At 42.6% G+C, this 27,982-nt stretch overlaps 1 protein-coding gene and 1 long non-coding RNA gene across 7 annotated transcripts in view; one reads left to right on the plus strand and one right to left on the minus strand.

The window, feature by feature from the left end:
• LOC112586871 overlaps positions 1-27,982 on the plus strand; it is a 57,818-nt gene that overhangs the window by 1,919 nt on the left and 27,917 nt on the right. For 3 of the 5 annotated variants that reach the window (XR_006641394.1, XR_006641396.1, XR_006641395.1), the window contains exons 2-4: positions 1,788-1,881; positions 3,682-3,728; positions 10,894-11,045. This is a non-coding gene — a long non-coding RNA (uncharacterized LOC112586871). Of the gene's footprint in view, positions 1-462; positions 601-1,023; positions 1,122-1,787; positions 1,882-3,681; positions 3,729-10,893; positions 11,046-27,982 lie in introns of those variants that run through there. The other 2 variants (XR_006641393.1, XR_003111352.3) reach the window with 2 other exon arrangements.
• Positions 38-27,982, minus strand: part of AFAP1L1 (actin filament associated protein 1 like 1) — a 73,734-nt gene continuing 45,789 nt past the window's right edge. For both annotated transcript variants that reach the window (XM_025292446.3, XM_044947491.2), the window contains exons 9-19: positions 27,672-27,764; positions 25,518-25,599; positions 25,131-25,280; positions 23,832-24,043; positions 21,580-21,725; positions 20,945-21,017; positions 19,547-19,658; positions 8,961-9,125; positions 6,879-7,057; positions 3,267-3,395; positions 38-1,807 (exon numbers count right to left, since the gene is read on the minus strand). In XM_025292446.3, coding sequence (XP_025148231.2) covers positions 1,784-1,807; positions 3,267-3,395; positions 6,879-7,057; positions 8,961-9,125; positions 19,547-19,658; positions 20,945-21,017; positions 21,580-21,725; positions 23,832-24,043; positions 25,131-25,280; positions 25,518-25,599; positions 27,672-27,764 — 1,365 coding nt within the window. In that variant the 3' untranslated portion in view covers positions 38-1,783. The remainder of the gene's footprint in view (positions 1,808-3,266; positions 3,396-6,878; positions 7,058-8,960; positions 9,126-19,546; positions 19,659-20,944; positions 21,018-21,579; positions 21,726-23,831; positions 24,044-25,130; positions 25,281-25,517; positions 25,600-27,671; positions 27,765-27,982) is intronic.

Raw genomic sequence — 27,982 nt, forward strand, 5'->3', positions numbered from 1 at the left:
ACTGTAGGAAAGAATATGACACACAACACACACACAGTTGAATTGCTGGGTGCCATTCCAGGATCTATATTTTAAGGAAGAACATTGGCAGTGCAGTTTATGTGAGCTCCATTGTCATTGAAGACACTCAGGTGGAATTTGGATGAAAGATGTCAATTATGGATTGGTTACCTTTTAGCCTTTAATGGTTGTTAAAACCATGTGAAAGTCATTTCTTTAGTGGAAAGGACGCAAAATTTGAGTCAGATGTTTCTTATCTAGCTAATAACCACTATGGCTGAACCTTTCCTATTTCTTGGACAGTGTGCAAGATGCTTCCTGTGTGTTATCTCATTGAATCCCCCCAGTAGTCTTGGGAGAAGAGTAGCATTGTTAACATGGTTTTCACAGGTAAAACAATCAGAGGTCAAAGTCACAGCTGGTAAATGGCAGAGGCGGAGCTCAAGCAGCCTTGTCTGGATCCAGGCTTATCAGCCCTAAGCCTCATATTCTGCCACTGACAGCTGGGTGCTTTTGGTCAGGTTATTTTACTTGCTTTGGTCTGCTGCTCCCTCAGAGGGTGATACAGTTTGGGTGAGGCTCAAGTGTGTAAAGCCTTAGGTAAGTAAAGTGTGTGCAGCCCAGAGTGTCCAGAGGCTTCTCTAGGATTTCCTTTCTTTCCCCTTGAGTTAACCTTTGAGCTTTTGCATTTAAATGATTTTTATCTTTATTGGAGGGAAAGGTGGTGAAGGCCTGTAGTGGGCCTACAGTGTTGAGAAAGTAATGAATGGCACAGTTAGAAGACTGCCTGGGACTTGAGGTCCTTGCTCTTCTATAAAAATATCAAATGTTTATAAACGGTTTAGCACCCCTGTGGCATAAATGAGCCACCATCCTCTTGGTTTTCTGTGATAGGTTTACTTGATAGTAGGGTTGAAAGGGCGGATGGTGGGTCTCCAAGTGCGAAGTAAGGTTAAAGACATAAAGAGTATCACCTGGATTTCTAATCATAGTAATCATAGCTCCCGGAGCCTGAGTGCCATATACATTACGAAGGGAACTTCATTGATAGCAAATGATCCCACCTTACAGTGCCTGCAACATTCTGTGGACATGAGAAACATGTGCTTCTGAGTAGCACTGTGAGCTTAAAATATGTCAGCTGCTGAACTTCTTGGCCTGCTAAACTCCTCTGTGCCAGATCTCTGATTTGAAAACACTCAAGTCTGGGATTCTAGAATTTGTGTCATGAGGAACGATTGTAGAATTTGCATAATCTCTGTAGTTTTTGTTCACTTCATGCGAGTAGGGATAATGGTATTGATTTTTCAGCCTGTTTTGCCTAGAGATTGTCAGCAATGCCCAGTGTGAATCCATTTGGCACAGGTGTCAGATGATCAAGTCCCATCTCTCTGTACTGCACCACTGATGCCTCAAGACCTTCCTTTTTCCTATGAACTGGGAATGGGATGCTGAGAAGGGGATGGAATGGCTTATTCACATGTGCTTTCATTTTTCTTCTTCAGAGGGGAAGGCAAAGACATTCAACAAAACCTTACAACTGTAGAGATTTCTGTCTCCCTCCGCCCCCATTTCCACCCTCTGTAAAGTTATAAGGATGCCCTCTATTTCCCTTTTCTACTTCTTTTCTTCCCATATACCCTATAATCATGCAGACAATAAAGGTCTTTGGGATGGCCAGAGAGTTTGGGCTACTTCCAGTCTTCTGATGTCTCCTTGTGAAAAGGCTTCGCCTTGGATGGACAAGGTGTTATTTCCTTTGGATGAAATCCTCATCTTTTTTCTAGGTCTTCTTCATTTCCCATTCCTGAATAACAGAAAAACAGGAAAAAAAAATCGGTTTGTTGAATATTCAGAAGTAACTTGCAGGATGAAAACAAGGTAAAAACATCCTTGATTTCTTTCTTTTCCTTATCCTCCACATCCTCAGCAGAAAGTCCTCCTTCTCTACCTCCAAAACCAGTTACTTCCTATCACCTCCACTAAACTTTTCTAATCTCTCATCAAAATTCTCCTAACTGATCTCTCTATCCCCTCATCCATTTTCAACATAGTAGCCAGAATGGTCTTTTAAAAATGTAATAAAAAAAAAAATGTAATTCATACCCCAGAATTCCTTGGTCCAGATTTGCCAATGACTTTCCATTATGTTAGAATAAAATCCAGAGTTTATCCAGTGGCCCATAAGGATCAAGGAGAAGCAAACTCTGGCTCATGGACCAAATCTGGCTCACTACATATTTTTGTATGACCCATCAGCTAAGAATGATATTCAGATTTTAATATTTCAAAAAAATTTTTTTTCATGACACCTGAAATTTATGTGATATTCAAAGTTGTGTCCATAAACAAAGTTTTATTGGGTCACTGACATGTCAGCCACTTCTTTATATATTGTCTATGACTGCTTTTCTACTATGATGGCAGAGGTGGGTGGTTGTGAAAGAGACTGTGTGGTCCACAGAGCATCAAATATTTACTGTCTGGCCCTTTCCCGAAAAAGTTTGCTGATGTCTAGTCTAGGTGGTCTGGCCTTGGGCTGGTTACTTCTCTTATCTCCTGTCCTAATGCTCAGGTATTTGTTTTCAGGTCCACACTTTCTTATCTTCAATTTTGAAACCAGACAGCTCTGAGACCAGAATCTTTTTTAAGTGTTTTGGCACAGATTCAGTGGCCTGGCCTGACCTGATATGAGGTTGTTTGAAGTCTGTTTATTTAATGTGCTGTGAATGTTTGTGTCTTGCTATAGAATTATCAACATGTTTGCTTACAGAGTACCTCCTGAGAACTTGGGGGTTTTCATCATACATAGCATATGCACCACATTACCTTTCTAAAATTCAAAAAGTTCTGGAACACAGCTGGCCCCAAGTTTCACTCCAGTCTCATGGAGTGAGCTGTTGACTGGGAGCTGGAAGAGATGGGTTTGCATCCCAGCTCTCTCGGTGATGCCCTGCGTAACCCTGGGCAAGTCCCTTTACTCAGTTTCCTCACCTATTAAACGGGGCCTTTCTTGTCTCAAGACATACTGTAGGTTCAGAAACCAAAGCTTGGTAGAATTATGTATTAAGAAAGAGTAGATAGCTTCCAAAGGAGATTTGAGGGTCTTGCTTTCTGTGCAAAGTTTGAGTTTTACTGCATGGATATATTGGCAAATCTCTGTCTTTCTCACTAGCTGTTTTTTTTTTGTTGTTGTTCTTGGTGAGGTTCTATGGAAAGGAAGCTTCCGGGTCTCTGAAATTTGATTAGCTAAACTGTCGTGGTACCTTGGCTTTTTGTAGCACCCTTCCTTGATTGGAGTTTATGATGGATGGGCTCCTCTTCCGTAACTCGGAAACACAATTGACAGGGAGAGGTTGCTCTGGGGCATTGTTCTGGGGTTTATTTGCAGTTTCCTGTTGATGACAAGAGATAGTTACACTGGTGAGGTCTAGTACTCACACAGCCTGCCCTTCAAAGAATGCCAGTAGAAGACATTGTTCAAATATGTCAGCATCAAACAGGGTAAGGGGTGCAAAATACCTGAGGGCCTTGGAATAAATTTATTATTAAAGGACTAAAATTACTAAAGTTAAAATATCTGAATCCTCACTGTGCACCAGACATTGCATAAATTGTCATAGTTCATTTAGCCTTTTCAGTATGTAAAGCAGATGCTTATTATGTTGTTACATTTTACAGATAAGGAAAATGAGAAGGTCAAGTCACTGCTCAAGGCCATAAAGCTGGTGAGTGAGACAGCTGGGATTTAAATCCCACAGTCCTGTCTCTTAACCTCTCTCCTGCATTCCTTCACGTTTTTTACACTGCCTTTATTCCTTAAAATTTTCAGGTGATTGCTTAGTATCTTGCTGGATGTAGTTCCTTGAATGTAACATACCAATAGTTAAGCCTGTAGGGAATTTAGAGAAAACTTTCTCCAAAGGCCATCACAAGGATCAAAAGTGGAGGGAAAAGCTCTGTGGAATGTGAATATCAGGGCATGCTGGTGGGAGGAAGCATCTGGGTTGAGGGAACCACTTCTACTCCTCCACCAGCCCTCTGTGATTCTCGGAAATTGTTTTGTCCCTCTAAGCTTTTCTGTAAATGAGGTTGGAAATGACCCCATGGAGAGGAAGTGTAGGAGTAGAAGAAACTGCTCTGGCTTCTGAGTCATGAGGTGTGGTCTGACCTTGGATGACAATAGGAATACTGTTTCCTTGTCTAAAAGCAGGTATAAACATTTATTAATTTGACAAGCATTTATTGCACTTCTACTATTTTTCAGATGTATATGCTGCTAAGTCACTTCAGTCGTGTCTGACTCTGTGATCCCATAGACGGCAGCCCACCAGGCTCCCCCGTCCCTGGGATTCTCCAGGCAAGAACACTGGAGCGGGTTGCCATTTCCTTCTCCAAGGTATATATGCACACACAAATTGTGGCTAAGTGCCATGAAGCAGAATAACAGATGGGACTGTTGGTAATTTAGACCAGTGGTTCCCAAATGGGGACAGTTTTGTCCTTCCTGGGGATGTTTGGCAATTTCTGGACACATTTTTGGTTGCCATAACTGGGCATGGAACTCCTGGCATCACATGGGTAGAGGCTGGGGATGCTACTAAACATCCTACATACCAGTCCATTCTGAAGGAGATCAGCCCTGGGATTTCTTTGGAAGGAATGATGCTAAAGCTGAAACTCCAGTACTTTGGCCACCTCATGCGAAGAGTTGACTCATTGGAAAAGACTCTGATGCTGGGAGGGATTGGGGGCAGGAGGAGAAGGGGACGACAGAGGATGAGATGGCTGGATGGCATCACTGACTCGATGGACTTGAGTCTGAGTGAACTCTGGGAGTTGGTGATGGACAGGGAGGCCTGGCATGCTGCGATTCATGAGGTCGCAAAGAGTCGGACTCGACTGAGCGACTGATCTGATCTGATACAAAATTACTAGTAGTCGTGCTGGGGTTGAGACACCGATACAGACTGAGGTCCCTGAAGAAATCCCATTCAGCATGAGGGTTGCTGGGAGCATTAGAGGCAATGGATGCAAAGCCCTGAGGATAGGGCCTGGTACACGGGGGATCCCAGGAGGGGGCCTGTACCAATGGCTAAAGCAAGCCTCTGGAGTCAGACTTCCTGGGTTTGGGAGCCTGTAAAGAATGCTTTACTACCGCACAATTGCACTCATCTCACATGCTAGTAAAGTAATGCTCTCCAAGCCAGGCTTCAGCAATATGTGAATCGTGAACTTCCTGATGTTCAAGCTTATTTTAGAAAAGGCAGAGGAACCAGAGATCAAATTGCCAACATCCGCTGGATCATGGAAAAAGCAAGAGAGTTCCAGAAAAACATCTATTTCTGCTTTATTGACTATGCCAAAGCCTTTGACTGTGTGGATCACAATAAACTGTGGAAAATTCTGAAAGAGATGGGAATACCAGATCACCTGACCTGCCTCTTGAGAAATCTGTATGCAGGTCAGGAAGCAACAGTTAGAACTGGACATGGAACAACAGACTGGTTCCAAATAGGAAAAGGAGTACGTCAAGGCTGTATATTGTCACCCTGCTTATTTAACTTCTATGCAGAGTACATCATGAGAAACGCTGGGCTGGAAGAAACACAAGCTGGAATCAAGATTGCCAGGAGAAATATCAATAACCTCAGATATGCTGATGACACCACCCTTATGGCAGAAAGTGAAGAGAAACTAAAAAGCCTCTTGATGAAAGTGAAAGTGGAGAGTGAAAAAGTTGGCTTAAAGCTCAACATTCAGAAAACGAAGGTCATGGCATCTGGTTCCATCACTTCATGGGAAATAGATGGGGAAACAGTGGAAACAGTGTCAGACTTTATTTTTGGGGGCTCCAAAATCACTGCAGATGGTGACTGCAGCCATGAAATTAAAAGACGCTTACTCCTTGGAAGGAAAGTTATGTCCAACCAATATAGCATATTCAAAAGCAGAGACATTACTTTGCCAACAAAGGTTCGTCTAGTCAAGGCTATGGTTTTTCCTGTGGTCATGTATGGATGTGAGAGTTGGACTGTGAAGAAGGCTGAGCGCTGAAGAATTGATGCTTTTGAACTGTGGTGTTGGAGAAGACTCTTGAGAGTCCCTTGGACTGCAAGGAGATCCAACCAGTCCATTCTGAAGGAGATCAGCCCTGGGATTTCTTTGGAAGGAATGATGCTAAAGCTGAAACTCCAGTACTTTGGCCACCTCATGTGAAGAGTTGACTCATTGGAAAAGACTCTGATGCTGGGAGGGATTGGGGGCAGGAGGAGAAGGGGATGACAGAGGATGAGATGGCTGGATGGCATCACTGACTCAATGGACATGAATCTGAGTGAACTCTGGGAGTTGGTGATGGACAGGGAGGCCTGGCATGCTGCAATTCATGGGGTTGCAAAGAGTCGGACATGACCGAATGACTGAACTGAAGTGAACTCCCATTTAGCTGAGTGACCTTGAGCATGTACTTCGACATCTGAACCTTAGTTTCCTTGTCTGTCAGATAGGGTGAATATACAATATTGCCTCATTAGATTGCTATGAAGATTGTGTGAAATCGTACAGGTTAAGATGCTGCACTAACCTGTGGTAATTTATCAATACAAGTTTGTTCTTATTCAATATAGTATATTATCAATAACCCCAAGGCTACTTCTAAGATTACATTCAGGATAAAAAGTCAAATAATGGTGCTTCAGTGGAAAGAACACAGGCCGGAGAACTTGCTCCAAAGAGTCCCCTTCATAGGTGCGCCACTTATGACATGTTCCCTCTCAGGGTTTTAGCTTTCTCATTTGTAAATAAGGATAGCTCCTACCCCTCAAAGAATGATCACGAAAGCCTGTAGCACGTGAGGGGATTAAAGAGCAGCTCACCCCATTCTTGTTCTTGCTGTTGACGGAGAGCCCCAGGGCTGGGCCCCCTGCCAGGGACTGCTGCAAGCGCTCCTTCACAGTCACCAGCCGCAGCTCCAGGTCGATCCGGTGCTCCTCCTTTGCCCGACACTGAGCTTCGAGGGTGGCCAGAGCCTCTTCAAGAGCCTTTAACTTTGCCCCTGTGTCCAAAGACATCTATGAGAAATAGCTGAGCCTAACCAGAAACATCAGGGAGTTTGGCAGCCCCACAGGCCATAACGTGCCTTCCCAGAGGGCCTTTCTAGCCTTCTGGTTAAGGGATGGACTTGGGACCTGCAGTTCTAGCTCCGTGCTGGGTTTTGTGGTCTTTATCTGCCCACTATCCATTTCCCCATTCCCCTCTCTTTCCCTATAGATTGAATGGGGTTGACCTCACTTCCAGTTCAGGAGATTGGCACATAACTTAGACCTGGCCCATAATTGTATCTCATTTTCTGGTCACAGTGGTTAAAGTGAATCCTAAGGTGCTTATGGGGCCCATTGGGAAGAGAAGCCTCTCTTCTGGAGTGGCTGCGTGGACTGTGTGAGGGCTAGAGTTGTGAAGTCTTTATACTACCATGAGGGACAGAGAATGAAACCAAAGTAGGGAAAGGCAGAAGCAAGAATTAGAATATGCTTCCTGGTGACATCATTTAAGCTCCTGGACTTCGCTATACCTGATCACTTAATTTTCCAGTTATGTTTTTCTTTTCATTTCTAAGCCGGTAAGTTTTCTGACTTGTAACCAAGAATCAACACAGGGCTTTACACTGATCACAAGACCTTGCTAGGATTTTGCTGCTTATTCAGTTTAAGCCAACAAACCTGTGTTAGGAGTTTGCTTGTGTCAGGAGCTGTGTTGCATTTTAATAGGTTTAAAAATTAGTTCCATTGTTTGCCCTGAAAGAGGTTGCACTGGAGGGTTTTCTGGTAATGGTGATTCTCTTTATTCATTCATTCAGTAAATATTGAGTGCTTGTTAGGTACCAGGCCGTGTTCTATGCCCTTGAGATATATTAGTGAACAAAGCAGGGAAAGATCTTTGCCCTATTGAACTTATAATTGTTTGTTTATATGTATGTGTGTGAGAGAGAGAACAATATAAATACAATAAGTAATCTGTTAAAAAGTTATATGCTATAGAAAACAATTGAGCAGGACAAGTTGGACAGTCAAGTAAACCTGCTTCAAACCCTAGTTCTGACTCTTAGAAAGTTCCTTATATTGAAACCAAACTGTCTTAATGTGTCTCCTTCCCATTGATTCTGGTTCCTAGCCACGTAGAACAAATCATTAAGCCAGAAGTTCTCAGTCTGAGGTTTGTGAATTCCTAGGCAATCTGTGGCTCTGGGTGCACTTGAGCTCCTGAAATTATTTGCAACATTGTGATTTGTGGGGGTTTTCTCCCTTAGGAAAGGGTCCATAGGTTCCATCAGATTCTCATGGGGCTATGTGACCTTGAACATATTTTATATAAGGATAGGACCTCCAGTTCCCTGCAACATGTTCAGAAACCTCAGTCTGAAAGTGTGCTGAACTGCAGCTATAGAGAGAATTCAACAGAAAAATGGCAGAAAGTGGGGCGTAGAGGAGCCCAGGGTATACAGGGCCCGCCGAGGTCATGGTCCTGGGTTTCAGAAGGGGATACTGGTGAAGTGTCACTGTCCATTACTCTCAGCACCTGGACCAATGTTTCACACATTTGGGTCCTTAGTACATAGCTGTGAATAATGAGTTAATGTGAGGTTCAAAATGATATCTCTTCCTTGATTCTAAAGCACACTCTGTTTTTCATGTTTTAAATTTTCTAAAATAAGATCTCATTTTACCACATTAAGTATATACATTTGTGTTACTTTTTCATCCCCTTACTCTAAAAACAGTTACTCAATCAGTGGCACTTTCATTAGTCAGGAGAGATGGTGATGATGGTGGTGGTGAGGAGTAGAAAGGGGAGGAGAAGCCTACCTGTTCCTGGTGAGAAGCCAGGTGGCTAGTAGTAGGAGAGGTGTCAAGGCTCAAGTGTGAGCCCCTCATATGCTCAGGGCCACACCCCATAGATACCTGGGTTGTTCCGAATGGCTTCCTTTAGTTCCCTCTTTTCCTGCCTCAGCGCCATCAGCTCTGTCCGGATTGTCTCTTTCTCTTTCTCCAGCTTCTCTTTTTCTACCAGGTACCTCCTGGCATCCTCCTCAGCTCGGTTCTTACCGTACTTATACTGATGGGCACCTGCAGAGATGAGGCAGGAAGAGGTCTCAATTCTGAGCTCTGGTGAGAGTACTTGGGTGGTGCTAGCTTCTCTCTCAGCCTCAATCTGTCCATAAAATGGGAATATTTAGGTCCGTACCCCTAGATATATTTAGTGTGAAGGAGAGGAAACTAGGAGCCAAAGGGAGGCAATAGTGTACAGGGGTGAGGAAGAAGGGCTTTGTTGTTGTTAGGTAGCTAGGTTGTGTCCAACTCTTGTGACCCCATGGCCTGTAGCCTGCCAGGCTCCTCTGTCCATGGGATTTCCCAGGCAAGAATGCTGGAGTGGGTTGCCATTTCCTTCTCTTGGGGATCTTCTGATCCAGTGTTGAACCTGCATCTCCTGCTCTGGCAGGCAGATTCTTTGCCACTGAGCCACCAGGGAAAGCCCTACAAGGGCTTTAGAACCAGACAGATGAAGGTCTGTGTTTTATTTTGCCCATTACTGGTTGTGGCATCAGACAAGTGGGTGTGGTGCTTTTGTGCCTTCCCCTAGCTTTAGTTTCCTCATTTGTCAATATGGATATCAATCAGATTTACCTCTTGGCATTGTGATAAGGTTTTAAAGAGATAATTCACAAAAAGTGCTTGGTAAATAGTACCTGGCAAATAGAGCTTAGTAAATGTTAGATAATAATTTAAAATAGATTTTGTGATGTATATACATTTTTGTTTTAAAAGGGCATTTTTATAGTTAACTTTCAGTGCATAGAGGATAGACAGCTACATGTAACACAGATCTACAGAGAATTGAGACCTGGGGTTAAAGTCAGGCATTGCCTGTTTTATTACTGGGAAAAGGTGGGGGGGAGGGGGAAGAGAGACCTAGTATTCTACTATAGGCTTTACACTATGGTGGGCAATAACAACAAATTATTATGGCAAAAATTTATTGACCGCTTACTATATACTAGGTAATTTATCTGCATTTCTATTTAATCCTCACAAAAGTTACTGTTATTTGCTCTGCTTTATTGTTGGGAAAACTGAGGCACAAGAGGTTAGGTCTCACTGCTAATGATGGGAGAACCCAGGTTTGAACTCATGTCTATCTGACTCAAGGATCCATGCTATGAAATACTGCCAAGCTTGAGCAAGGCCATAGTCTAACCTCTTAGTGAAAGTTTTATTTATTTTTTTATGCTACAGTCAGTCACACATAGTCCTTTGTAAGTGGGTGTGGAGCAGTTCCCACAGTTTGCTGGTAATTGGGGGGTCTTGTCTCTGCAGCTCTGTAGGGATTGCAGTGGTCACCCATGGCCTATTTAAAAATCAGTTCCTACTTCAACTACTCTACAATTCAAACCTCATTATAAATCAAGCATGGAGGGCTGAGAAGAGGGCGCATGGCTCCCTGTACTTCCCAGCTATACAATAGCATCTCAAAGGAGTTGGCTTTCAGACTTTTGGATTTTATAAACTGGTAAAATATAAATAGGGATATCCTGATTCACTTTACTGTACACCTGTAACTAACACCACATTGTAAATCAACTATACTTCAATTAAAAAAAACTTAAAAAAATATTCACAGAAAAAATAGGGATACCAACAAAGGACTGTCAGCATTATATTGTTGACAATATAAAGACCTGAAAACTACCAATGTTATTATTATTCCCACTGTTTAGCAGAATAATATTTTAACATCAGGAGTTGGACATAAATGTAGAATAGTCATTTATATTGAGTAGAATTAACTTTATGAAAAACTTCATGCACTGTGCTTATTTTTCTCATTTCATTGCAGATGAGTGAAAACTTTCTTATGGACCAAACCAGCAAGTAGACTCACCTTTGGGAGTCACCATTCCGATCCACCTTGCTGTGTCAGCACCGCGGAGAGCGGCTTACCTCACACCCAACCCTGTAATGCTTGAGTGTTAAAGATTTTCATCCTCTGTAAGTGATGAATTGATTTTCTTTTCTACTTTCAAGATTTCCTCCTTGCTTTTGGCTTTAGCATTTTAGCATGATGTGTCTTTTAGAAATGGTTTATTTATTGGTTGCGCTGGGACTTCATTGCTGCGTGCCTCTGGTTGTAGTGAGCAGGGCTGCTCCTCTTCGCTGTGCATGGGCTTCTCATTGCAGTGGTTCTCTTGTTGCACAGCACAGGCTCTAGGTGCATGGCAGGCTTCAGTATTTGCAGCGCAAGTGTTCAGTAGTGGTGGTGCATGGGCTTAGTTGCTGCACGGCATGTGGAATCTTCCTCGACCAGGCATTGGATTGAATCCGTGTCCCCTGCCTGCATTAGCAGGAGGATTCTTATTCACTGGACCTCCATGGAAGACCTCCAGGAAGTGTGATGTGTCTTTTGTGGATCTCTTTGCCTTTATCCTACTAGAACTTCACTGAATTTCCTATATGGTAAATTAATGATTTCAATAAATTTGGCAACTTTTCAGCTATTATTTCTTTTAATATTTCTTATGCTCCTCTTTTTCTTCTCTCCTTCTAATACTCCCTTTATGTATATGTTAGTACTCTTAATGGTGTGTCTCACATTTCTCTGAGGCTCTGTTTATTTTTCTTTGTTCTTTTTTCTGTTATTTTAAATGCAAAATCTCTATTCATTTATCATGAGGTTTACTGATTCTTTTGCCAGTTCAAATGTGCTGTTGAGCCATTTGATAGAACAATGTCATCTTGGTTTTTTTTTTAACCAACTGAAGCTCATACTTCATTAGATTTACTTAGAATTTATCCAATGTCCTTTTCTGTTGCAGAGCTACCACATTACATTTAGTCATCATGTCTCCTCAGGTTCTTGACTGTGACATTTCTCAGACTTTTTTTTCCTCCAGTTTTATTGAGATAATTGACATAGCACTGTGTAAGTTTAAAGTATCGGCTTCCCTGGTGGCTCAGATGGTAAAGAATTCGCTTGCAATGCAGGAGACCTGGGTTCGATCCCTCGGTTGGGAAGATCCCCTGGAGGAGGGCATGGCAACCCACTCCAGTATTCTTGCCTGGGGAATCCCCATGGATAGAGGACCCTGGTGGGCTACTGTCCATGGGGTCTCAAAGAGTTGGACGTGACTGAGTGACTAAGCACAGCACGCTGTGTAAGTTTAAAGTATACTGCATAATGATTTGACCTACATAAATCATGAAATGATTACCACAAGTTTAGTGAACAGCCATTATCTTGTTTAGAAACAAATTTAAAGAAATAGAAAAAAATGTTTTTCCTTGTGATGAGAACTCTTAGCATTTACTCTTTTCTCTTTCATATGTAACATAGAACGGTGTTAATTATATTCATCATGTTGTAAATTACATCTCTAGTATTTATTTATCTTAGAACTGGAGTTTATACCTTTTGGCTATCCTCATCCAGTTCTCCTCCCCATACTCCCTGCCACTGGTAGCCATAAATCTGATCTCTTTTTCTATAAGCTTGTTTGTTTCTGAACTATTAATGTATTGAACCTACAGTATTATATATTAGTTCCTGGTATATAGCATAGTGATTTGATATTTCTATACATTTTAAAATGATCACCACGATAAGTCTAGTTACCAGCTGTCACCATACAAAGTTATCATGTAATTGTTGACTATATTCCCTGAACTGTACATTTCATACCCATGGCTCATTTATTTTATAACAGGAAATCTGTACCTCTTAATCTTCTTCACTGCTCTCCTCCCCCGGCCCCCTCCCCTCGGGCAACCCCCTATTGTTCTCTGTATCTATGACTTTGTTTCTATTTGTTATGTTTGCTTGTTTTTTTCAGATTTCATGTATAAGTGAAATTATATGTATTTGCCTTTCTCTGTCTGACTTATTTCACTTAGCATGATACTGTTTAAGGCCTTCTGTGTTGTTGCAAACGGCAGGACTTAACTCTTTTTAATGGCTGAGCAGTATTTCATTGTATATATGTATGTCACATCTGTATCCACTCTTTTTGTCTGTTTTTTTTTTTTTAATTTTTACTGACATAGTTGATTTAAAATATTGTGCTTCAGTTGTACAGCAGTGATTAATTATACACATACATATATTCATTTTTTATCAGATTCTTTTCTCATATAGTTATCACAGAGTATTGAGTAGAGTTACTTGTGCTATACAGTAGGCAGGTCCTTGTTGGTTTTCTATCCTCTCTATAGCTGTGTGTGTATGTTAATCTCAAGCTCCTGATTTATTCTCCACCCCCCGTATTTACCCTTTGGTTACCATACATTTGTTTTGATATCTGTAAGTCTGTTTCTAGTTTGCAAATAAGTTCATTTATATCATTTAAAGAAATAGATTCTGCATATGAGTGATACCATATATTTGTCTTTTTCTGTCTGACTTCACTTAGTGTGATAATCTCTAGGTCCATCCATATTGCTGCAAATGGCATTATTCTGTTCTTTTTTATGGCTGAGTAATATTCCATTGCATTTATGTACCACATCTTTTTTATCCATTCCTCTGTTGATGGACATTTAGGTTGCTTCCATGTCTCTAGCTATTGTAAATGGTGCTGCAGTGAACATTGGGGTCCATGTATCTTTTTAAAATTCATTGGGGTCCATATATGTTTTTGAATTGTATTTTTTTCTGGATATATGCCCAGGAGTGGGATTGCTGGATCATATGGTAGTTCTATTTGTAGGTTTTTAAGGAGCCTCCATACTGTTCTCCATGGTGGTTGTACTAATTTACATTCCCACCAACAGTGTAGGTGGATTCCTTTTTCTGCACACCCTCTCCAGCATTTATTATATATAGACTTTTTGATGATGTTTTGATTTGCATTTCTCATATACTATGATGTTGAGCATCTTTGTGTATGCTTTTTGGCCACCTGTAGTGTCAGACTTTATTTTTTTGGGCTCCAAAATCACTGCAGATGGTGACTGTAGCCATGAAATTAAAAGACAGCTTACTCCTTGGAAGGAAAGTTATGACCAACCTAGATAGCATATTCAAAAGCGGAGACATTACTTTGCCAACACAGGTCTGTCTAGTCAAGACTATGGTTTTTCCAGTGGTTGTGTATGGATGTGAGAGTCAGACTGTGAAGAAAGCTGAGTGCCGAAGAATTGATGCTTTTGAACTGTGGTATTGGAGAAGACTCTTGAGAGTCCCTTGTACTGCAAGGAGATCCAACCAGTCCATTCTGAAGGAAATCAGCCCTGGCATTTCTTTGGAAGGAATGATACTAAAGCTGAAACTCCAGTACTTTGGCCACCTCATGCGAAGAGCTGACTCATTGGAAAAGACTCTGATGCTGGGAGGGATTGGGGGCAGGAGGAGAAGGGGACGACAGAGGATGAAATGGCTGGATGGCATCACTGACTCGATGGACGTGCGTCTCAGTGAACTCTGGGAGTTGGTGATAGACAGGGAGGCCTGGCGTGCTGCGATTCATGGGGTCGCAAAGAGTCGGACAGTACTGAGTGACTGAACTGAACTGAACTGAATGTCTTCTTTGGAGAACTATTTAGATCATCTATCATCTTTTGATTGCATTTTTTTAAATGTAATGCTGTATGAACTATTTGTATATTTTGGAGATTAATCCCCTGTCAATTGCTTTGTTTGCAGATATTTTCTCCCATTCATTCTATGGGTTGTCTTTTTGTTTTGTTTATAGTTTCCTTTGCTGTGCAGAAGCTTTTAAGTTTAATTATATCCTGTTTCTTTTTTTTTTTTAATTTTTATTACTCTAGGGGGTAATGTAATCTTCCAAAAAGATATTCCAAAAAGATATTGCTGTGATTTATGTCAAAGAGTGTTCTGCCTATGTTTTTCTCTAGGAATTTTATAGTGTCCAGGCTCACACTTGGGTCTTTGACTCATTTTGAATTTATTTTTGTGTATGGTATAAGAGAATATTCTAATTTCATTCTTTTACATGTAGCTCTTCAGGTTCCCCAGCACCATTTATTGAATAGATTCTTTGCTCCATTGTATGTTCTTGCCTCTCTTGTTACAGACTAATTGACCAAGGGTGTTTGGGTTTATTTCTGGGCTTTTTATCCTTGTTCCATTGATCTATATTTCTATTTCTGTGCTAGTACCATACTGTTTTGATTGCTGTAGCTTTGTAGTATAGTCTGAAATCAGGGAGCCCGATTCCTCCAGCTCCATTTTTCTGCTCAGGATTGTTTAGGCTATTCAGGGTCTTTAGGGTTTGCATACAAGTTAAAATTTTTTTTTTGGTTCTATTTATGTAAGACATGCTCTTGGTAATTTGATAGGAATTGCACTGAATCTGTAGATTGCCCTGCACAGTATAGTCATTTTGATAATATTAATTCTTCCAAGAATATGGTATATATCATTCCATCTGTTTATGTCATCTTTGACTTTTTCATCATTGTCTTATAGTTTTCAGAGTATGGTCTTTTGTCTCCTTAGGTAGCTTTTTATTCCTAGGTATTTCATTCTTTTTGATGCAATAGTAAGTGAGATTGTTTCCTTAATATCTCTTTCTGATTTTTTCATTGTTAGTGTAAAGGAATGCAAGAGATTTCTGTGTATTAATTTTGTATCCTGCAACTTTATCAAATTCATTATTAAGCTCTAGTAGTTTTCTGGTAGCATCTTTGGGATTTTCTATGTGTAGTATCACGTCATCTGCAAACAGTGACAATTTTACTTCTTCTTTTCCAATTTGAATCCCTTTTCATTTCTTTTTCTTCTCTGATTGCCATGGTTAGGATTTCACAACTATGTTGAATAAAAGTGATGACAGTGGACATTCCTGCATTGTTTCTGATTTTAGAGGGAATGCTTATAGCTTTTCACCATTGAGAATGATTTTAGCTGTGAATTTGTCATATATAGCCTTTATTGTCTTGAGGTAAATTCCATTTATGCCCACTTTCTGGTGAGTTTTTATCATAAATCAGTGTTGAATTGTGTCAAAAGCTTTCTCTATGTCTATTGAGATGATCATATGATTTTTATCCTTCAGTTTGATAATATGGTGTACTACACTGATTGATTTGTGGATATTGAAGAATCCTTGCATCCCTGGGATAAATCCCTCTTAGTCATAGTGTCTGATCCTTTTAATGTATTATTGGGTTTGGTTTGCTAGTATATTGTTGAGAATTTTTGTGTCTATGTTCATCAGTGATACTGGCCTGTAGTTTTCTTTTTTGTGGTATCTTTCTCTGGTTTTGGTATCAGGGTGATGGTGGCCTCTGATGTTGATCCACAGAGGGTGCAGCCTTAGGCATATACGGTCACCTTGGAGGACAGTGATCTTAGCAGGACTTTCTTCCTAATCTCTCTGTTACACTGCCTGCCTCTTGGTATCATATCCAGCTGTTAGGTTCCACTAATTGTCAGCTGATTGTTCTATTGTTTTTGATAATGCTTTGGATCATCATTTGCTCCACATTCTATTCCCACTAAAGTCAGTTCTTTTGAAGGACAGCTTTGGAGTTCAGTGTTTTGTTTTTTTTTTTTAATTAATTAATTTCTTTATGGCTGTGCTGGGTCTTTGTTGCTGTGTGTGGGCTTCCTCTAGTTGCAGCAAGTGGGGTCTGTTCTCTTGTGGTGCATGAGCTTCTCATTGCGGTGGCTTCTCATTGTGGTGCACAGGCTCTGGGGTGCGTGGGCCTCAGTAGCTGTGGCACGTGGGCTCTAGAGCACAGGCTCAGTAGTTGTGGCACGTGGGCCCAGTTGCCTCGCTGCATGTGGGATCTTCCAGACCAGGTATATTGAACCCATTTCCCTTGCAATGGCAGGCAGATGCTCAACCATTGAACCACCAAGCAAGTCCCTGGAGTTCAATGTTTTTATGACTTGCCTTTCTTTTTACCCTGGGCACAAGTCTCAGAGTCACTGTTCTGAACAGTGGCCTGCTTCTCTTAGAGTAACATCTTTGTTTTGTGAGCTGGGTGCTGGGTGGGGATTGTTATCTCTGATCTTCCAAACTTGCCTCTCCTAGTGTGGAAGCCCTGCCTTATGAGTGATCTGGGGTGAGGGCATATCCTTGGCCTGCCCAACCTTGAGTACAGCATTTGCCCTATGAGTGGAGTCTGGGAGCACTCTACTTGTGGACTGCACTCATCTGTGATTTAATGTCTATAATACATAATTGGTGGTGATAAGAAATGCTGGTGACTTGATCTTACTGGGGAGATACTGCTGCTCTTGACTGGGAGTGAGAGGAGAGAGAGCCCCGCTTTCTTGTCCATAGCTGCCTAGAGTAGAGATTCTGCCTCACTGAGTTGGGAAAGAGGTAAAGGAATGGGTTGTGGCTCAGATGTCACAAAGTCTCAGTGTTTTAACTGAGATTTAGTAAATTATGTAGAGTAAATCTTCACTTGCCATATGCCCTTAGGACAGTTTCTGGAGACTTTAGATGGCTGCTTTAGCAGTCCTCAATGGTTATGGTCGTTTTCTGGGAAACAGGTCTGTGGAGCTTCTAATGCCACCGTTTCCTCAGTAGTCCCTCAGTTCCCATGATTTTTGTGTTCTTGTGTTTGTGTCCTTTTGCCGTCCCCTTCCACTGTAGATAGGGCTGACCTGTGTAACCATTAGGATGTGGCAGAAATGATCACAAAAGCCAGTTCACGAAACCAACGCAGCTTCTACTCTGTTCCTCCTTCCTGGGTCACGTGCTGTGGGGGAAGCCAGCTGTCTTGTCATGAGGACAAGCAGCCCAGTGATGAGGTCCCCATGGCAAAGAACTGACGCCTCCTTCCAAAAGCCAGCACAGACTTGCCAGGCATACACATGAACCACCTTGGGAGCAGATTCTCTAGCATGTCAAGCTATCAGATGATTTCAGGTGACCAGCTGACTTTTTGACTGTGACCTCATGAGAAACCCTAAGCCAGAGCTACCTAACTAAGCTGTCTCGGGATTCCTGACCCACTGACATAACACACACTTATGTTTTAAGCTGTGAAATTTTGGGTAATTTATTATGTAGCGATAGGTAATTAATACACGATCTTAGGTAAAACCCTTCTCTTATGTTCTTATTTCTTCATCTGAAAAACATTGTTGGACTAGATCCATGGTTTCCAACCGTATTCGAGGAGCTGTATGATTTCACAATGATGGGTAACAGGCTACTGTGTGGAGTAAAGGGGAAGCCAAGCAGGTCTCTGGACTCCAGGCAAAGCACCTCCCCTTTTTCTTTCTTATAAACTGAGCTTCAGCATAAGATTTGATTTGAAGAATTTTTTTTATCTTCGTTCTAGTTTTTTTTTTTGTTACATTTTGTGATTTCTTCAATCTTACATGCTTATTTCAATTCAGTTTCCCATTTTGAAATGCGTATTCCATAAGGCTGTGCATTTCTAGTGTCCGCAAGCATAGAGCATAATGAATGTTACAACAAGCCTTTAATTGTTCAGAGAGGAAACTCTGGAGAGGGGAGGGACTTTTCTAAAGTTACATAGTAGTTTAGTGACCAAGTAAGGAATGGAGTACAAATCTCCTGACTCTAGAAGAGATCATCTGTGCTAATGAAGTGGACTTCCCTGGTGGCTCAGTGGTAAAGAACCCACCTGCCAATACAGGAGAAGTGGGTTTGATCCCTGGGTGGGGAAGATCCCCTGGAGGAGGAAATGGCAACCCACTCCAGTATTCTTGCCTGGAGAATCCCATGGACAGAGGAGCCTGGTGGGCTGCAGTCCATGGGGTCAAAGAGTCAGATACAACTGAGCAAATAAATAACAATGATATGGAGTTATCATAAAGAAAAGTATTTTAAAAAATAAATCTTCAAAAAGCAAAGACTAGAACTTGACTCTGTTCAGTACAGGGGGAAGAAAGTAAAAGCAACAGAAGACTCTTGGGACATGCTGTCCTACAGAAAGCTGGCTTGCTCATAAAGATAAATCATACAGGAGTAGAGATTTATGTTGGGAATCAAAAGAGACCTTTTACCATAGAGTTTTCTGACACAGTTAGTCATTACTTTGCAGTGTGGCAATCAGGCAGTTCAACAAACTTTTATGAAGTGCTAGGCAGAGCCTGAGCTGGGACACAGAGGTGAACTCTCTCTCTATATATATATGTGGCTTTATGTAGTGCTAAAATTTTAAAATAATTGCTAACATTAAAAAATAAGTAGATTTCTGGTTTGTTTTGAATAATTGGCAAATCTGAGCTGGCAGTGCTGCCTGGGGGCCTTGGCTGGAGCTGAGTGTTGGCTGCCCCTAGAGCTGGGGCCTGAGCACTGCAGTTTCCTCGTCTCCCCCAACCCATTCCTGTTGTTTTCCCTCTGAGGCCTCCTGCTCACTGCCCTTTATCATTCTGCTTGTGCTGTTATTTTTCTTAGAGTATTTTCTTACACCTCTCCTTACTCACTTACCACATGACCCCTGGAAGGATCTGATTTTGAGACCTCTCCCTGTGCTCCCCCCTCCCCCGCCCTGCCTCTGTCCCGGACATTCCCCTCCCTTCCTCCCTTGCACACAGAACTTACTGGAGGCGTGGCGCTTGACTTTGACCTGTGGGTCCACCCGATGGGACTTCTCACTGCAGGTGGAGGCGTGGCGCTTGACCTGGGCTCCAGAGGGACGCTCAGGCTCCTCATCCTAGGTGGGAGATGGAAGAAGATAAAGCATGGGTGGGCTCCGAGCCCTCAGTGATGTGCACTTGATGGCTGAGTGCTGCCTGACCGCCGAGATCTTGGCCTTACACTTTTAGTTGTGTGCAGCCTTCAGCAGTCTATAAACTACTTGCACTGGCAGTATGTTACTTGATCCTCATACCTTCCTAAAGGCAACCCTAAATTGGAATTTCTGCTGAGTGGAAAATTAGGAAGTCTCAAAAGACTTTGGGTGACCATATTTGATTTACCATAGATATTTTTGTCAGTACATCAATTGGATTATAAATTTTCTGAATTGCTAAAATAAAGTCTTAAGTTAAAAAAAGTCAAAGTTGAGATCAGCCAGTGATAGAAGTGGCATAACTTAATAGACTGGCTATACATTTTCACAGGAAAGAGCAGTGAGAACACTCAACATCTTGTCAAAGCTCAGGAAACCATGAGTGGAATATAATAGTCATATAATAATGATATTGATAATAGCAGTATTATTTACCCTCATTATAAGACCTTCCAGTGTTTAGGTACTGTGCTAAGTAAGCTTTTTCCATAAAGTATTTCATTTAGTTCTTGCAAGACCTAGAGGTAAGGGCTCAGACGGTCATCCAGCACTGTCCAGGGTAGGGGTCCTGGCCTGCAGACACATCTGCTTTCCTTGGCACCTTGATTCCCTCTCTCTGTGCATGAGCTGTGAGGCTTGACTCACCAAACAATGTCTAGTCAGAATGTGGTCCTCTTGTTCTCCCGTGGCAGGAGGAGGCACAGGGCAGATTGTGGAGCAGTATGGGTCATGTGATGGCTACAGAGGCCTTACTGTAAGTTAATAAGCTGGCATCTTCTTGGTTTAGTGAGCAAGACAGGGAGATTGTCCTGGGAACTGAAGCCCAGACTGTGGATGCCACCAGGTAAAGGGCTGTGGGGGCAGCCACTCAGTTATCATCCACCTGAGACAACTACTGAATCAGTCAGTTCACAGAGCTGTAACAGGGGTGGAAGGCCCAAGCCTGCTCAGACTGGAGCAGTGCTCTGTAGCTTGCAGAGCCCTCTCTTCTTCCTGGTTAGGGGTTCTTTCCTCCACACTGCCCAGCCTCCTGTTCCAGAGATTCTCCCAAGCCACAGTCTGGGGCAAGAAGCTCCCCTCTCCCCCACCTTCCAGGTGCTGGTTAAACAAAAATGATTTCTCTGAGGCAAAGGAATAGTGAGGGAAGGAGAGGGGGAGAGCTAATAAGTGGCCTTTGCCATGTCCCCCAAAGAACCAAGGGACCATACCTGCATCTTTTCATAAGGAACATCATCATAGACTCGGGGCTCAGGCCACTGATCCTGGCAGGATCTTGCATATCTAGAAAATACAAGGGATGATGATGATGATGTGACAGTGATATTTATGCAACTTACAGTGCTTTCCTGTCCACTTATTTGATTCTGGCAGCAGCTTTTAATGGAGGTCAGAAAGTTAGTGATAGCAGCCATGCCTCCATTCTGTACGTGAGAAAACAGAGGATCTGGGCTGGCAAGCAACCAACCCAAGCTGTTGCTCATGATAGAGCCGTAATTCGAAGCTGGCACTTATAATGCAAACTCCACAGACGAGCCTCATGCCTGCCCAGAGGCTCAAGGGTATGGGGACCCTAAATTTCTATGGCATGAGAGCAGAGCCCAGGCCATGGTCCAAAAGAGCTTCTCCTTTCTGGCTCATTCCATCCACAGCATCCCCAACCCTGAGCCTCCTCTTTTAACCAGCTTACTCCTCCTGATGGAAGAGGAAGGCACCCACTCTGACTTCCCAAAGAAGCAGTCTTTCTCAGCCCATCCTCCCTTCCCTCCCAATCCGCCTCTGAGAGGGAGCTGAGATAGGAAAGGTTGTAGGCAGCTTTGGGGGGCTGTGGGGTACTGGCCCTTACAAGAAGGAGTTGCGCCCTGCACTGACGATGCTGGTTAGGGTCTCCACATCCACATAGTCATAGTGCAATGCTTCGGGAGTGACTTTGGAGCCCATCTCCACTAGCAGCAGCCCAAGCCAGCGGCCCATGTCCTCTGAGCAGCTTGCCTGAGGGAGAGAAGGCATAAGCTGAGTTCACTGTGGCACATTCAGGGTCTCTGGCTACCCACTCACTTCAGCCAAACCCATATATGTATAGTATCTGTTTGGACCCAATACTTAGGGATCCAAGAGGAGCAAGACTAAAACACTCATCCAGAAAACCAAGTTTTCTGGATAGGAAATAGAGACTCCCTCCCCAACTACCTCTCTAAAACATATAACCTCACTCATTATCCTCAGAGCCTTCCAGACTGATTGGACAGGAAAACAAAATATAGGTGTTCTCTGAATTTTTTTTTTAATATTTGCTTTTTATTAAATGAGGAGGCCATTTATCACATAACCCACATGTTTTTCTTGTATCATAAATGCCAATTATATATAATATTGTATACAGGAAAATCTCTAAGAAGTTGCTGGTCAACTAAACACATGTTTTTATTTAAAGAACATTATCATAAAATAAAATATATAATATATATTAGAAAACTTATGAATTTTTGCCTAACTAAAAAAGTTATGACAGTTTGATTCCACCTGTTTGACTTAGTATGAATAGAATGCTAGATTTCTAATTTTAAAAAATAGATATGCAACAAGCAACAAAGATTTGCTGTAAACTACAGTCAATATCTTGCAATAACCTGTAATGGAAAATAATTTCAAAAATAATATATGTGTATATATAACTGAATCACACAAAAAAAGAATTCTACTTTTTGAAATTTAGGAATGTTTATCTTTTTGCCAGTTTTTCTAAATACTCTATGGACATCTAATAACAACATATGAGATGCAGACTTTTAAATACATTTGTGTAGGATATAAGATTAATATAAGTTAATGTAGATAGAAATCTATTATGTTTAAATTACTAATGACATCATTCAAGATGCTCCTATTCTTATTTTTTTTTGCACTTGATAAATACTCTCAGAGAAATGTTAAACAGCATCATCATAAAATCAAGTTAGCACACACAAACTAGAAACTTGAATTTAAAAAGCACAGTTTTTGCCAGAAAGCTCTTTGTGAAGAGAAAGGGAAAGCTTTTTCTGAAGAAAAGTAAAAGACCCATCTCAAGCTATCAAAAGTAGAAGTGACTTACAGAATCAATATTTCCTTACATTTAATAACTGAGAGAGGCAGTGGGTACTGGGCAAAGAGAACAATACCAAGAGGCTGGGTCTTAGTTGTAGGAAAAAGACCAAGAGGCCATCAGTCCTCTGTGGAGCTTTGGATGAAGCATATGACTGCCCTGGCCTCAGTTTCCTTATCTGTAATATAAGGGGGTAGTTGTTTAAGTTTTCCTCCAGTTATATTTTAAATTTCTAAATAGCTGAAGGATTGATATGTAAAGAGAGATTCAATGTATTCTGTATGACCCCAGAGAGGAGGCCTGGTGTCGGTGGGTAGTTAGGAAAAATGAGTGGGTGAAATGAAATCACATTGTCAGTCAGCCATTTGTCCAACAGATGTTAATTGAGTCCTTACTGTCCCTCATTGAGCCCAATACTGTCCAGCCCAGGATTGCTGGATATCAGGCTGGGTTCTGGAAAAACAAAAATATACAGAACAGGTGTAGTTGCTGCCTACACAGAGTTTTAAGATTTCAACTCAATATGGAGAGAATCTTTGTAAAAATTTAGTTGCTTGGTGGGAGGAGCAATGGTTTATCTGAGATGAACAGTCACTGGTGGGAAGTAAATTGTAGAGAGGTTTCCAAAATTAGATCAGAGTTAGACTAGATGCCTTTCAGGCTTGGGACTATATTTATAAGGTAGAATAAACAAACCTTGGGTCTAGGGTTGCCAAATTTAACAAATAAAAATGCACAATTCTCTTAAATTTGAATTTCAGATAAACAATAGTTTATTAGTATAGGTATGTCGCAAATATGGGATATACTTGTACTAAAAAGAATTAGTTATCGTTTATCTGAAATTCACATTTAAGTGGGTGTTCTATAGTTTAACCGGCTACTTGGCGACAGTTGGCTTACTTTCCCTCTTCCTTAGTTCCTGTAATGTCAGTAAGGTCCCCTGGACAAAAGCCAACCTCCAGGCCAGAGCTCCTCTTAGCTCCCACCCCTAAGCTATTTTCTCTTCTCACCTCTAAGATAGCGACCTCCTGCCGGTTGTGTAGTATCCTGAAGGCAAATGGGTGTCTGGGCCCAAAGCCTGGGGCCACCTCACAACCGCGGAGGGCAATGGCGTTCACATGGGTCCGCAGGTCTGTGCGGTCCTTATGGAAATACAAGGTGTTGCACTTCAGGCGGCACCAGCGTTCCTTCCATCCGTGGTTCACCAGCACATTCAGATAACCTGGGAGGGAGAGACCAGCGATGCAACCTCCTGACAGTCCTGGGGTTTACAAGTCAGGGTGCAGGGACAGAGGGCTTGGGTAACTCTTGTACTCTAGCTGGAGAGAAAGGCCTTCTGGGTCCTGAGTCAGCTCATTCCTGGTCTGTGACCTCAGGTTTCAGTTTGTTATCTGTGAACAGAGGACTGATAATCATATTTTTACATACCTGCACAGCCTTCAGACCATACCAACCTTGATGAAAAGGACAGAACTACTATATATAATGAATGAAAGACACAACTCTTCCTCTGCTTTTCCGCCTAAAAGAGCAAAAACTAATTGCGTAGGACAGAAAACAATGGCTGATGCTGACACCTGGTGGCAGATGTGGGAACAAAAAACATGTAGCCAGGATGAAGAATTAAAAACAAGTGAGGGGCAGGCTGGTGGCTGATGACTTTAGAATTCCCTTTAATGTTTTAGGTCTTAATTTATTTTTTACCATAACAATGTCCTCATCCACTTACAAAATATTTCTTTATATCCATGTGCTTTTATAATGTTCTTTCCAGGTTAGCAGAATATTATCATTTACCTAAAACACATGATTTTTTTTTTATTGGATTCCAGTACATGGAACAATGGATTTAGATGAACAATGTTTCTTTTCTTTCAAACTACTTTTAATTCGCATTTTATGCATTTACAATAAAGTCCTTAAATATTTTTATTCAAGAAATATCCTTGTAAGACTGGACCATAACTTAAACACTTGGTATATTATATTATATACTGGGAAGTTAAGATACTCTTCTCTTGTCATAGTAGAGGAAACTGAGGCCCAGAGATGGGCAGTGATTGGCACGAATGTCATAGGGAGCATAGAAATAGGACAGTTGGTTGACTTTTCCTTCTGTTAGGTGTCAGGGCCTCATGGAGGAGAAGTGGTGGATGGGCATGGATTATTGATGGAGTGGGGGTTAGTCATCTAGGAGGATTCTATCCTCTGCCTTAGGAATGAGGTAGATTAGGCCTGGAGGGTCTTCTGGCTTGGCCCCAGGATCCCTCATCAACAGGGTCTGAATTCTCTGCATGCATGGTACCCACCACAGCACGGAACCTCCTCAGTAGAGGACGCCTGAAGGTCATCAGCCAGTGCCTTCTTCTTAGAGAAGCTGATGATACGGGTGATCTTGCGGCCTGCAGCTCTGCTCATTGAACCCTTCAGCTCTGACAGGCTGCTCTTCTTCCCTTTGCCTATTGCCGTGGAGATGGGTTAGATGAGGGGAGGGAGCCCCAAGTTCCAGATCCACCTGCCCCTAGCCTTCTCCCCAGCCTTTGAATCTGCATACAAGGCCCAGCCCAGTATGGATAGTGCAGGTCACATCAGCCAGGTCTCCAGAATGGTCAGGACCTGATCTGCACTGCGTATGCTCATGGCAAGGCCCCTCCCAGCTCTAGCATTTTCCCACCTGAGCCCCCAGAGGCTCCTACCGTGTTCACGGCCCAGAGTGGAACAGCTGTCACCCATGCCTAGGCTGTCAGAATCCGAGGTCTGCTTCTCTTGGGACAGCCTCTGGGGAGGAACACAGACAGCCCCCTGTCAGAGCACACTCAAAGTCTCCCTTTCTTGGTTCAGTCTCCCCTTGACCCCTGTACATGAGGATTAGCTAAAGAAATATTTGTCAGCAACTGTCATACTGGTATGAGGAGGACAGCTATGACTTAGGGCGGTTGTGGCTTCCATTTATTTGAAAGTGAGGAATTCAGTCTATTTGGGGAGTGAGAAGTTCAGTATAATAGGCTGAGATTAGAATCCTGGGAGTTTGGACCATATTTGGTAGGTGATGGGGAGGTAAGAAGGTATTTAAGTGGGACAGTAGTGAAGTTGGTCTTGTAAGCCCCCCCAGCTGCATCATGGGAGATGGACAAGGAGGGGGCAAGACTGGAAGCAAAAGGGGCAGTAAGAATGTCATCCTGGGCAACGTGAGACTTGGTAGGAGGGTGACCCAAGCACCCATGAGGATGGGGAAAAAGATGAGCTGGCATTTTCAAAACAGTCGTAACAGGACTCGGTGATCAGTAAATGTGAATGGTGATGAGAGAGGAATCCATTACAATTCTAGCTTGGATGAGAGAATGGCAAAGATACCACACACACACACACCCACACCCACACACACCCACACACACCACCCACCCCCAGCCCATGGTAACAACTTCATGGTCAGCCAGCAGTATTTTTACTTATTATGCCAACTCTGGACCAGTCATTCATTCATTCCTATTAAGGAGTGGTGTAGAGTAGTCAAGATGGACCTTGGAAGAAATGATGTCTCTCCTTAGCTGTGGGGATATGGGAAAATCCTTTCATCTCTCCAAGCCTTCTCACTTGAATTACCCTCCTGTCAGTGGGCTGCTGTGAGGCACTAGGGAACTGGCACAAGTGAAATTGTGAGGCCAATTGTTAGAAATTGTCATTTCTAACATCTGTGTGATATGCGACTGTCCCACTTTAAGAAGCTAAACTGTGCCAGCTAGACTCAGGACAAGACTACAATGATACCCATCCACTTAAAAAGGTGAACTTACAGGGCTCTGAGGCTCCTAAACCTTTTCTGGGGATACCCCAGACCAGGCTCAGGGATGCTTTGCTATAAGCATAGTACTAGAAGGCAGGGGAAATGAGAGAGTCTATGTACTCTCCCAAGTTTCCAAAGGTTGGAAAAATGGCAACTGTCAGAAATGGGACAGAACTGTCAAGTATAAAGAATCGCCTCTGTAAACTGTGAAACAGAAGTTGTGGCTCCTGTTTGTTCTGTGATGATGTACAGATGTTAAGCTTTTCATCAAGATAGACAGCAAATATAAAGAAACGCTGTGTGCACTTTGGAATTGACTTGATGATGATGACAGCTCAGTCACAGGAGTCTGTGGAGAGAGAGCCACCAGTAACACGTGCTCACTCCCACTCTTCTCCAGAAACGCCACCTGAACATTTTAGCTACCCTCCTGCTGTACACTCAGCCACCGGTCGGCTGGCTGGGTGTGATCAGCTAGCTCTGTTCTTATTATGTGTGACTTTGGGCAAATATCTTTTTGCCATGGCTTCCTTTTCTGAAAATGCAATTCATCAAAGAATTATAGAAATTAAATTTGGTACACAAACACACAAAGCATTTAGAACAGTGCCGGCCACAGTCACATTTTCTATAATGCTAGCCTTTATTATGCCGTGCGAGACCCTTATGTGGGAGTCTTAACCTCCCTTAGGATTTGGGGCGGAGTCCCATGATCACCCACAGCACCTGGTGAAACAGAGGCTTTAGCATGTATTTGCCGGTGGCCTGACAGACTGAAACGACTGCTTCACTTATGTCCCAGTGGACACTCCTTGTCTGACTGACTGATTCCAATTTGGTGTTCATGGCTTGGTTCAAACGTGACCTCTTCCTGTCCTGGCAGGGTAGGCACTCCCTCCTCTGGCTTGTGCTGCACCTTGGACATGGGCATTCATGAATTCAGTAGACATTTATTAAGGGCCTGGTCAGTGTCTGGCTTCACCAGCAGCCTGCGCGTCCCTTGGGACAGAGCCTGTGCTGAGCTCCCACTGTCTGTCTCAGAGGGACCCTGTGAAGACAGAGGTACCTTGTCCAGGTCTGCCTTGCACAGGAGGACTGGGGATCTGGGCACGTCTGCCCCCTCAGTGCCCCCGACGGGTTTGCTGACCTCTCGGATGACCTGTGGAGAGGACACACACTGTGAGCAGGTGGCAGAGGTGCTGTGGAGACAGAAGCAAGAACGAGGCCAAGCAGAGCAGTTGGGATCACTGGGTGGGAGACAGGTTGACATGGCCTCCTGCCCCATGTGTAGGGCACATCAGGATCTGAATAGGCTTTCTCCTGTGTCTGTCCCTTGAATTAAAAATGTAAGGAGCTGGGAGCCTAGAGGCTTGGCTT

Source organism: Bubalus bubalis, chromosome 9, assembly GCF_019923935.1.
Source record: "Bubalus bubalis isolate 160015118507 breed Murrah chromosome 9, NDDB_SH_1, whole genome shotgun sequence".
Lineage (NCBI taxonomy): Eukaryota > Metazoa > Chordata > Mammalia > Artiodactyla > Bovidae > Bubalus > Bubalus bubalis.